Source organism: Silurus meridionalis, chromosome 21, assembly GCF_014805685.1.
Source record: "Silurus meridionalis isolate SWU-2019-XX chromosome 21, ASM1480568v1, whole genome shotgun sequence".
Classification (NCBI taxonomy): domain Eukaryota; kingdom Metazoa; phylum Chordata; class Actinopteri; order Siluriformes; family Siluridae; genus Silurus; species Silurus meridionalis.
Window position 1 is genome coordinate 5855347 of NC_060904.1, and position 12550 is coordinate 5867896.

At 36.9% G+C, this 12550-nt stretch overlaps 1 protein-coding gene across 1 annotated transcript in view; it reads left to right on the plus strand.

Moving 5' to 3' along the window:
* The window catches only part of dok6 (docking protein 6), a 77784-nt gene extending 65234 nt beyond the window's left edge, over positions 1 to 12550 (plus strand). Inside the window, exons 7-8 of the mRNA XM_046833596.1 lie at positions 2058 to 2178; positions 10833 to 12550. Of these exons, the coding sequence (XP_046689552.1) occupies positions 2058 to 2178; positions 10833 to 10984 (273 nt within the window). The 3' untranslated portion in view covers positions 10985 to 12550. The remainder of the gene's footprint in view (positions 1 to 2057; positions 2179 to 10832) is intronic.

Here is a 12550-nt window from a genome sequence, read left to right on the forward strand (position 1 = left end):
AATTAGTGCGTGAGTGTAATGGAGTGAGATAGAACGCTCTGCAGAACTCATATCATGCTGTGAGTGTGACCCCACCTGCTGTATTGTGATAATAACCGTAGTGTTCCAATGCGGTGTTCAGCACACTCTCGCATACCTCCTCTCACATCTCAGAAGTGTGCTTTATTCACAACAGGTAAACTGACAGCGTGAAGCTTTTCGCTTCCGCTTTTGCATAACTGATTTTATATATATTTTGTGAGGTTTGTGGACACCTGAGAAGATTTGTACAGGCTTTTGAACACCCAATTCCACATTTAGTAGCCATTTGCTGTAATAATCAATCAGTAATCGCTTTATTAGTACGTTCACACAACACAAGGAATTTGACTTGGCGACAGGAGTTTCCAGTGTAGGAGAAGGTACAGACATTGTGCGCCATATGATAGTGCAGATGTACAGTACAATATGTTATTTACAAGGTCAATAATATCTCTATTCTTCAGGGAAGATGTTCCACTCCATTTTGGAGGCTGTGTGAAGATTTTTTTTGCTCATTCAGACAGAAGGGTGATAATAAAGTCAGGTACTAATGTAGGTGAGGTGAGGAGGCCTGGAGTGCAGTCAGCATTTTAATTCATCCCAAAGGTGTTTATTAGGATTGAAGTCAGAGCTCTATGGCAGGCCTCTCAAGATCATCCACACAAACCCATGTAAACCATATCTTCACGGAGCTCACTTTGTAGACAGGAGCATTCTCAAGCTGAAACAGTTTTGGGTCTCCTAGTACAAATTTATTGATACAATTGTTTGCCTCCAACTTTTTGCTAACAATTTGATGAAGAACCAAATTTGGCTGGAAAAGTCATGTGCCCCAAAACCTTTGACCGTGTAGTAATAAATAGACTCTAAAAGTACAGACCTTTATATGAAGTGCCCCGAATAGTTGATCATATTGTTGTTTCAGAGTTACTGTATACTAATAGCTTTCCAAAATTCTGATATTATAATAATTTTATAGTTTTAAGTATCCATTGCAAGAATATATTAGTCTGTACAGATTCTATAATGACACATACGTTAGCCTCTCGTGTATCTGATTCATTACGATAATTCCATTTAGCTATTGCATGTAACTATTCAGCTACTTTCTAAATGTGAACAACACGTAGCTAGCAAGGTTCGAGGCATCTTTGGACATAACAACTAATCACTGCTTAGGTTCAACTAGCTACATACCAAACATATTGTTTACAGGAAGATAGCTTAGATAGACTACCATTACAGTGTATAAGTAAACTGAAATAGTTCTGTTGTGAATGTTCTGTTCTGTTCTGAATTTTGTTTTTCACAATTCGGCTAGTGTGACATTCAACCGGCTTTCCCAGACCACCACACATTTCTTATTGCTGTCAAGTAATGTAAGCAAAGACAGATGCAAGTTTAGATTTGATCGTATAATTGTGCTAAAGCTAGACTAAAACAAGGAACTAAAGGCATGACAAAGATCAGTGTGGTGAAGAACATAGATGAGGCATGACAGTAAGCTCCACAGAAACCAGAGATTCAGTACTGGTGGATATTAAGGTTAAACAAAACAACAAGAGTGACTATGTTCAGTGATGTGTGACATACCAGGGCTACTATGAAGTAGAGTTTTTTTCTGCTTTTTATGCTACCCTGAAAAATCCAAATATGATATATCAGATATTTTTTCCCTTCAATGAACCCTATAGGGGACCTTTGAGAACTTGCTGCATTTTATCAGCAAAACAGCATGATAATGATATACCATATACTGTATATTTATTTTAATGTTAATGGGTTTGAAGTGTACTATATACAATTATTTGATGATTAAATTCATATTTAGGATAATCCTCTCTCTTAATCACTGTACACTCAAATATACAGTATCACATGGAGTTTTTAGAGGAACGCCTGCATGACTGAATGGTCGGAATATAAAATCTAAAAAGAAAATGCATGTTTATTATTTGAACCAAAATTCTAATCTATGTAGACTTTAAAATGGCTAATGTAACATCAATGCTGTATGTGTGTTTGTTTTGTTTCAGGCCTTTTTGAGCGAGAACACATTAACCAAGTCGATATCTCTGCCACGGAGCGCTTACTGGCATCACATCACACGTCAGAACAGCATGGGAGACATTTACAGCTATCAAGATAAGACAACAGGTGCGCCGTGCACTAATGTTATTCCCTCAGTCAGGATTTGAAATACATTTCGACATCCTACAAAAAAACATCTTAAAAGTGAGGGGGAAAAATAGCATTTAAAGCATCTGTTTCAGAGCTGTTTCTTGTATTTCAATGGCTAAACCATTTCATATTACGTTTATTAGGACTTTCTTTGTTGTTTGCATTAACGTGCAGAACTGGAGAGCAGTCGTGCCTTTTAGCGTTAACATGTTTTGAAGACGTTCTGTATCCAGAGCAGGCTGAAGGTCTGTGATGATTACGTTCATTCGTTTTTGATTCGCAATTGGAAAACAAATCGTGAATTGCAACGCCTTTGTTTCTGTTCGAATTTAATATTGAAAGTGGAAAATTGGCTTTTTATTGTTTCTGAGCGCACAAAGAGAGAAGGATTTGTTTATCCATTTCCTTTACTTGTTTAATCAAATAACGTGAAGTAATCAAAATCTCACAAACCCAAATATGATCACAGGCCTAAAGTGCACGAAATTTTCAATCTAACATACAATCCTAACCTGAAAATTAAAATGAATTCCTTCGCTGTCCTTTCCTTAGGATGAAATGTCCACTCTGGTGCCATTCACACAAATGAGAAATAATATGATACAAACTGGAGCAAAATATCCAGAGATTTAGGACAGTTTAGTAGAACATAAGATTGAACTGAAGATTTTGTGCACATTGTAAGAAGAGGCTGGAATCCCATTTACTTTTCACTCTATTGTTGCAGTCTTTTTGAAAAGCACATAGTGATCCATATGAACTTCTCAGACCAAAGCCAGAATGTTAGCTGAAGCTACTGATGGATTTTACATTCGGGTTGTTCGAATACCAAATACCTCAGCGTCAAAAAAACAAACAGATGACAAAAACTTTAAATGAGGCATATTTGAAATAGTTTACATTTTGAGCAAACAATTGTTTTTAAACTTAATTTATAATTAGTTTTTCTTTAGAAACAATGAATGCAATGAATGTTTTGCTTTTAAAACCTACCACTCTAGTTTTTGTTTTTGTCCTTTTACGGTTGTCTGAGCTCCAATTAAAAAGCTATTTTCCAATTAAAAAGTCCTGACATTGTCAGGCTGAAAAATATCTACAGTATCTATGCGCTCCTATGTGTTTGAGCACAGATGCTATTATTTACTAGCATGGTTACAGGATCGTACGTTATGTTCGAAATGCAGGAGTATGTTCATTTGTCACGCTGCACATGACGAACTACTATAATTACTGTAATATCACTCGAACTGCAGATTAACCAACAAACAGGCATGTTACAGTTTGACTAATTTGCACCTGGAGGTAAAAACAAAGATCTTAATAAGAAAATAAGACCATAAGCTATATCTTGTCAATGGTTTCTTTTTTTTTTTTTTTTCAAACGGAAATTTGTCTTTCTAATGAGGCAATGCCTTTAAAACGCAGCTCATCCATCATTGTGGCGTTTGTATTATCAAAGCGTTAGCGGTTGATGTAGTGGGTGTTCATCCCACTCATTTGTTATCCTTAGAAATACCAATTCGGCAGAATATAACTTGCGTTTTAAAAATGGAGAAATAAATTCTGCGTTTGAGGACACGGGAGAGAGAATGAGAGAGTGTTAGCAGTGCAGTAAATGTTTCTGCTTTAATTCGAAAAGAAGAAATAGTAAAATATTTTTCTTGGCAAAGCAGATGCCCTTTAGATTGCATTCTCGATTGCTAGATTTTTGATGAATGTGTAAATATAAACCGATGATGGGGATTTGATGACATTATTTGATTTGACAATGATTTATTGCACATATTTTCACTTTTCCTTTTATTATTTACCATTCCTTTAAAAAAACACATAGTTAAACAAGTTTTAACATTTAGTCAGGGAGTTTAGCATAAGTAAGGATTTTTTTTCCTATCTATCACCTGTTTTCAAAAACATTAGCGACTGACTTGTTGCGCGTTTGTCCTGCTTGTGTATTTTCCTCAACATGAAATTCAACAGAAAGTTGTTTTTTTTTGTTTTTTTTTTTTATGATGAAATACACTTTGAGTGCATAACTAGAATACAAAAAAAACAATAGAGAGATTAAGAAAAAAATAAAAAAAACTTTAAAGATGGTATGGTGATGTTTCAAAGCATTTCTAGAGCTGTAAACGCATATAATTTCTATCGAAAAACAAATTCCAGATTTCTAATCACAGAGATTTAATGGTTCAATTTCAGGCTTAATTTTAGATTTTTCTGGCCCAGAATTTAACTTCACTCCAACCATAATTAAATGCATTGTTAAAATGTTTTTTATTTGTTTTGCAGTAGTTATTAAAAAAATTAGATTTTTTTTTATTTCGCAGTCAGTAGAGGGCTCTTTAAATAATGCAAGGCAGCTTTTATATCTAGTTCACAGAACATTGTTTTAATGCCTGTTTCATATATTGGTTATTGACTCTGTACTGAGCTGAATTGCCCTCAGTAATTTAGACATCTTACCCACTTTGACATTTAATGAATAATGCACACAGATCAGCTATAATATTAAAACCGCTGACATGTGAAGTGAATAACATTGATTATCTCAGTGCAGTCACACCTGTCAAGGGGACATATTAGTTAGCAAGTAAAGGAAAATGAAGAAGTGTTTATAAAGGGCCAATTTGGGATTTGATGACTGAGCCAGAGCATCTTCAAAATTGCAGGTGTTGTGAGGTGTTTCGATGCTGCAGTGGTTAATAAGTGCTGAAAGTGCTCCAATGAAGGACAACCGGTCAACCTGCAACAGGGTCATGGGCACACAAGGCTCAGCGATGCATGTGGGGTGTGAAGACTGGCCCATCTGCTTTGATCCCACAAAGACCTATAATAGGACAAACTGCTGAAAAAGTCCATGTTGGGTATGACAAAAAGGTGTTAGAACACACAGTGAATCATACCATGCTGCGTATGGGGCTGCATAGCTGCAGACCAGTCAGAGTCCTCGGTCTGACCTCTGTACATCACCAAAAGCACCTACTATAAGCACATGAGCATCAGAACTGGACAGCAGAGCAATGGAAGAAAGTGGCCTAGTCGGATGGATTATGTTTTTTCACATCATGTAGACGGCTGTGCGTATGTGCATCTGTGAGAAGAAGGCAAGCCACAGTGGTAGCGTAATGCTTTGGGCAATGGTCGGCTGAGAAACCCTGGTTCTGGCATTTACATGGATGTTACTTTGACTAGTACCACCCACCTAAACATTGTCACACACCAAGTGCACCCTTTCTTTAAAACTGTCTTCCCTATTGCCAGTTGTCTCTTTCAGTGGAATAATGTGGCCAGACACACTGCAAAAAGAGTTCAGGAATTGTTTACGGAACACAATGAAGATTTTAAATTTGTTGAACCTGACCTCTAGTCCCCAGATCTTAATCTAATCAAGCACCTGTGGGACAGACTGGACACTCAAGTCTGATCTATGGAGGCCACCTTACAACTTACAGGACTTAAAGAATCTGCTGCTAACAAGCCATATACTGTACCACAGCACACCTTCAGAGACATCAATGAGTCAGAGCTGTTTTAGAGGCACCAGGGGAATTTACACAATATTAGCCGCTAATCTATCATTCCATATACCACAGCACACCTTCAGGGGACTTGTGGAGACCATGGCTCTTTGATTGGAACCAGAGCCTATTCCAGGAACTCTGGAAATTCGCAAATAGGGGTGATTTTATGTAGCCAATCTAAATGCAATGTTTTGGGAGGTGTGAGAGGTCCTGGAGGAAACCTACACATATGTTGAATGAAAATATGAAGCTCCATATAACAGTAATGTCACCTATTCTGGAATATCATACTTCTTTAATTAGTTTTCTAAACACGACAGGTATTTCAGTTGTAGATGCTACTGTTTGAAAATAAAATCGAAACACAATGTGATGCTGGAATTTCACATACACCATATGGACAAAAGTATTGGGTTGCCTGATTTTTTCAGCCATATGTGGTTCTGAACTGTTACCACACAGTTGGGTCAAACAATTGTAGATTCGGATGCAGTAGCATTACATTTTCCCTTCACTTTAACTAGGAGACCCAAACATGACAGTGACCCCTGTGCACAAAGCAGGCTCCATGAACTTATGCTTTGCATGGGTTGTAGTGAAAGATCTTGAGTGGCCTGCTTTAGAGCTCTGACCTAAACCCTATTGAATGCATTTGGGATGAATTGGAATGCTAACTTCACCCCAGGACTCAGTAGTACCTTGTTTTATTAACACCCTTATGGCTGAAGGAGCTAAAATTTCCACAACCATGTTTCAAAATGTAGTGGAACATCTTCCCAGAAGAGTGAAAGTTATTATAACAGCTAATGGGGGCTAAATGTAGAATGGGCTTTTCAAGTACATACAGTACACATTGTATGTATTTGATATTATCAAGCTGGACCCCTCGTGCATAAACATTTTCTTACCTAGACTGCACAAATCAAACAAGTAGACACTAAACTACCTTTGGGCAGTATGTGGTTCTAGTTCTGGATGAAGTTATATAACCTTCATAAGTTCCTAACAAGCTTCTAAACATGTGTTGTTGGAGAATCACGGTTATAACCATGATTCCGTTTTGGCTGTGTATTTAAAACAATTCTTATAAATTGACAAACCCTTCAACTTTTCTTGTGTGGTGTGAACGGGCTCTTTGTTCTTTTCTGAGAGCATAAAAACATCAGTTCTTCTTTGTGGTAAAAACACATACGCTACAATTGCAGTAGGCAGAGCTTTGTTTGACAAGTGCTGAAGTACTGTTTTAAATCAGCCAGTAGTGTACACTTGGTTCTGTCTCTCACTTGACTGCTTGTCTGGATGATTTTGTTTGTTTCTTTTGAAGAATAAGACAAAAGATACAGAATACATAAGTGGCTATTCACTTTGGCTTGGACAGGTGGAAAGGATACACACACCCACACACACACACACACACACACACACACACACACACAGTAAAATGTTTTTATTAAGTGTATAAATATACATGGTGCAACATACAAAATATTTCCATATGTATTTTAATAACCAGAAGGACCTTTGAAAAATGTCCCCACAAGATTTGGTCCCCATAAACTGATAAAAACACTGCACACACACACACTCACACGCACAAACACGTGCTGCGGCCTGCTTAGGAGGTTGAGAGCCACTGAAAGCAAAGATCAGCTTGATTGCTCCCAAGTGTGTCTTTCTGACTGCTTTGTTTTGATTAGTGTGTATACATGTCTGTGTGAATGTGTGTATTGTCCCTCACAATTACATAAATGTCCACTTTGGTCAAAGCATGTGTTGCTCCTGTTAGCAAAAACACCAGTTTTGATGACAAGAGACTATTCAACATATAAATCTGGAATTATTGACAATTGTCCCCCCCCCCTCCGCTTTCATTGCACATTAGCTATCATAGAAATCGATTTTTCCATTTGAAAGCTCCTCGCTTCGTGTCAAGTTAAAAGGAGAATGTTTTCGAGTTCACTAATGCGAAATAAAATCTGATGTCTGACTGAATATCTATGCTCCTGGACAAAAGAAAATGGACCAAACCCTTTACAGCACAATATGAATCCTTTAGTAGTTTTAAAAACAAATCTTTGGTCAGGTAAGAAGCAAAAATTAAAGAAATGAACTGTTGAGCCCTCCTGTGCCACCTTTTGCTCGTGAACCATTTGAAGAAACAGGGACATTCATGCATATATATATATATATATATATATATATATATATATATATATATATATATATATATATATATATATATATAGTGTTTGTTTTACACTTACGATAATGATTTCAATGTTTAATGTCAAATTAATATAAAAAAGCAGTGTCTGGTGTGCAAACCTTTAGAAAAAATATCTTCCGGGGTGTTTTTTTCTTAAAAGAAACAAATAAGTAATTTTTTTGGTTATCTGCCACATCTAATGCAGCCCATCAAGAGCCTGATAAGCTTATAAATGGAACCAGGATTGATAAAGCAGGTAGAGATTTACAGTATTTGTTTTATTCCTGTTCATTCCCTGACTAATAATTTGTTGTTGAGACTATTAAAAGCATCTGATTTTGCCATTTGGGGCTTGGCCCAGTTTTTTTTTTTTGCCCAGTAAATACATGTTGGTTGACTGTGTTCATTTGGAATTCAGCACAATTTTGGCTAGCAAAATGTATTTGCTGAAAATGGTACAAAAACTATTATAAATAATAATAATCCCAACCACACAGTCATGGATCATGAAAGAGTTGCTTTCAGGGTCACTGAATTTTCTGGGAAATATGTGTAGATATGACACTGTAATTTTTACTGTGTATTTTGCCCTTTAAGACCCACTATCCAAATACCTAATTTAATTGATTTGTCTAGCGCTTTTAACAATAAACATTGTCTCAAAACAGCTTTATACAGATAATGTGGTGATAAAAAATGTTCTTTATTAGTGTAAGTTTGTCCCTGACGAGCGAGCCGCTGGCGACTGTGGCAAGAAAAAACTCCCCGTCATTTCCACACTTGCAACACGGTTCATCTAATTATTAACATGCTACACAGACGTCTGTCAAAGGTTTATTTAGTGGAGGAGGTAAAAAAGGACCAAGCAATTGTGAGAACAGTTACAGCTATGGATGAGAAAAAAGGAAAAAGAAACTCTGACTTTACCCAAAAATATTGTATAGAAAATACGTTTCTACCCTCATGAGATTGGCATCTTAAAACTAAACACCCAGCAATAAATATAAAAAATTTATGCTGGCAAAATAAATGCTAACGCTAACGTTAATAACACATTAACACAAACTCATTTTAACTGCACTAAATTTAATAATGCTCATTTAAAGCAGCGCATTTTTGTTTCCATTTTTTATTAAAAAATTGAAAATATAAAAAAGGCGAAATCAAAAACTTCAACGCAACACACGTTTATTCACGACGTCCTTTCTTTTTTCAAAGATTAAAAAAAATTAACTCCACTGAAAATTTTTTTTTTATTCACTAAACATTTGTTTTACTGATGCGTCAAGTCTCGAATTAAAACCGTCTGTTTGGTAATAGCAAAAGTTCTGTTCCTTATGAGATCAAAAATTTAAGACACCATTATTACTTTGAAACATTTACAAGAATATTTCGTCTTCATGCTCTATGTTGACTGATATTAAATATACATTTGCATAAAGCATCCATATTTGTCCATGCCTATGTTAACCTACATTAAAACTTGAAAAGTATTAATTTAAGGTACATTTAAGACTATTTATTGCAGAAAATAAAGTTGCGATTAATCACGACTGACAATTGCAATTAAGTGGGATTAAATATTTAAATTGATTGACAGCCCTAATATATTATATTAAGCGAGGCGTTTTGAGCCGTGCCCCAAAAAAAGCAAAGGGAGGCACCTGAGCAAATTTTGAAGTGTTGTTGCAAACGGTTTGAATACTTATGTACATGTGATATTTAAATTATTTTAGTAAGCGAGCTGATTGCGCAACCTGATGCTCACTAGTCACGACAGAACAGATCCAGTGCGACTGTCCTGAAGTTAGCAAACAGTTTACTCAATAGCACTTCATTAAACTACACCATTTCCACATGATGAGGAAATACGGTTTCTGCTAACCGTGCTGACGTTTCACCTTCATCTGTGACACCAGTGTGTTTTCTTTTCATGTGCTCATGCATCACTGTGGTACTTCCATCCCACACAAGCTCCGCTTTGCATAACTTCCAGGTACAGTTTTCTTTGTTGGGTTTAATAAAAAAAAGCTTCCACGCCTTGGCTGATCCGGAACTGCCATTTTCGCAGGAGGCTGTGTTATCTTACAGTCACGCTAAGAGAGAGAGTTCACTCCTGATATATCATTTGACTTGTGTGTGAAAGCCTTTTCCATTTTTATAGCCAACTTTGTTTAATATTCTTCATTTATACAATATTTCATCATTTATATGTGCCTAATTGTGTTTAAAGCATGTCTGTGTAAATCATTTATTCTGATTGTTAGCATTGTTGTTACAGAAACTCTGGATAAAGAGAATAAATGGATAAAAAAAATAATGTGATTGTGAGAAGCAGCACTATGCCGTGACCAGTGCAGTGTTGCAGTGTGATTTTGAGATGCCATGATATGTAGGAGTAAATATAGTGGCAGTATAAATAGGAGACTGAGAACCAGCTGTGAATGTGTGTGTGTGTGTGTGTGTGTGTGTGTGTGTGTGTGTGTGTGTGTGTGTGTGTGTGTGTGTGTGTGTGTGTGTGTGTGTGTGGCTTCTGCTCCTTTATTCTTCTCTGCTCAGGCCAAATCCCAAAGCACCTGGGAGCCCCGGAATACACACAAACACACACACGCACACAGACAGAGCAACTTGCTTGACAGCAATTTCCAAGGTGACAGGATTGTTGGGGCACACACACACACACACACACACACAAACAGAGCTGTGTTTAAGCACAGAGGTGTGTACTGTTGTGTACGTGTTTAAGACCAGAGTTTCTCAATCTCCACTTCAGTAACTTTGGTTCTCGATTAGTGATGTTCAATTCACTGTGATCAGCTCTGACATGAATTTCTGTTTGTGTGTTGAATACCTGTCTCGCTGTCTCTTGCTAATAATCAGTCTTGTTTTTCTCCCTTTAGGCGTAAGTTCAATGATGACCCTCATCCCTCGTGCTCAGACTTTCCAAAGCTTTCTGACTGAAGAGAGAGAAGAGGATAGGAGACAGAAGGAGAGATCAGGCTCGCCCTCTAGTGAATATAAAGGGCACTACAGCTCGGCACTGCTGCACTGACACTCATCCTTCTTTCAACACAGAGAGCAAGACGAAAAAAAGGAGAGAAGAACGGGGAGGGGGAGTAGGGGGGGATACATTTTACAGTTTAGAGAATCAGTAGACATGTACAGTACAGTACAGATGTATAGTTCTATAAATATTACTTGTAGAGATGAATATAATTTAGGACAGTTTTTTGTACCTGCTGTACAGCAACAGATGCCTCAAGTTACAACTTTATTTTTGCACCTTTCCTTTTTTCCCTCCTTCCACTGACAACACATATGCAGATTACCATATTTTGTGGACAAGACAAAAGTAGTTTGCTGTGAGTTGCTCCAAAAATTCAGCCATATTTGATAATTTAATGATAATAAAATAATAATAAGTCATATGATCTGGTCTTTACACTCGGCAAATCTTCTATTAGTTTGATATAAATATATGTGTTCCAAAATATATCGGTTTATTTATTTATTCAAGGCGTTATTCTCAAAAAAGCATTCAAAACCATTTTTAAAAGCTATCTGGAAAAAATATATATATAATATAAAATCGATATGAAACGTCTGACAAAATATTTTGTTTTAATTTCCACTCTGTATGAAGATTTTTGGGATGCTCAGAATAACAAAGCACACTAAAGCTCTATTAGAGTCCTTTCATCATCTTGTATTGCCGATTCACTTACTCAGTTAATTCGTCATCTGTTTCTGTGTCCATAGTTCTGCTTCTTCCTCTAGTTTCATAAAGACCTAGAATCATGTGTTCTCCGTTTCAAATAATCGAATTGAAATCAGGTAGACGGATAAAGGCCTCGACCTCAATATCCAAAACTGACACTTAGTCAATTCACTAAATATTCATTCCATACCTAGGCTAGTTTGTATAGATGCTAATGAGTAAGTAATATGTTGTCACAGAAAGAGAAACATTTTGCATTTCAGTTTATCAAATCCAATACACAGCGCACATGGTTGAGGACAAAACCACAACATTGTGGCCAGATGGAAACCTGCAAACTCTGTATAAAAGAGATGCTTGTTAATATGTCCAGAAAAAAACAAAAAATAGACTTTAGGCTACAGAAATTGCTCTCATGCCACCTCTAAACAAGAAACACACACTTGTCAATATGTATTAAAAAAATATACATATATGGTTTCTTTTGCCCAGGGCTTTTATTTCCTATTCATTTCTAGAACCAATAGAAACTTTCTTTTGGCTTCTCCCGTTAGGGGTCGCCACAGTGGATCCTCCGCATGTTTGATTTGGCACATGTTTTTACGCTGGATGCCCTTCCTAACTCAACCCTCCCTAATTTATCCGGGCTTGGGACCGGCACTGAGAGTGGCTGGGGTTGGTTCCCTGACCGGGGATCGAACCCGGGCTGCAGCAGTGAGAGCGTTGCATCCTAACCACTAGACCAGCAGGGGACCTCTAGAACCAATAGAAACAATTTCTATAATTCCCTTTATAATAAAACAAACCTGCCAACTATGAAGAAGAAGAAGAATACTGAACTAAAAGGTTAGAAACCTGTTCCAGCATGATAATGACCCTGCCCATGAAGATATGGTTTGC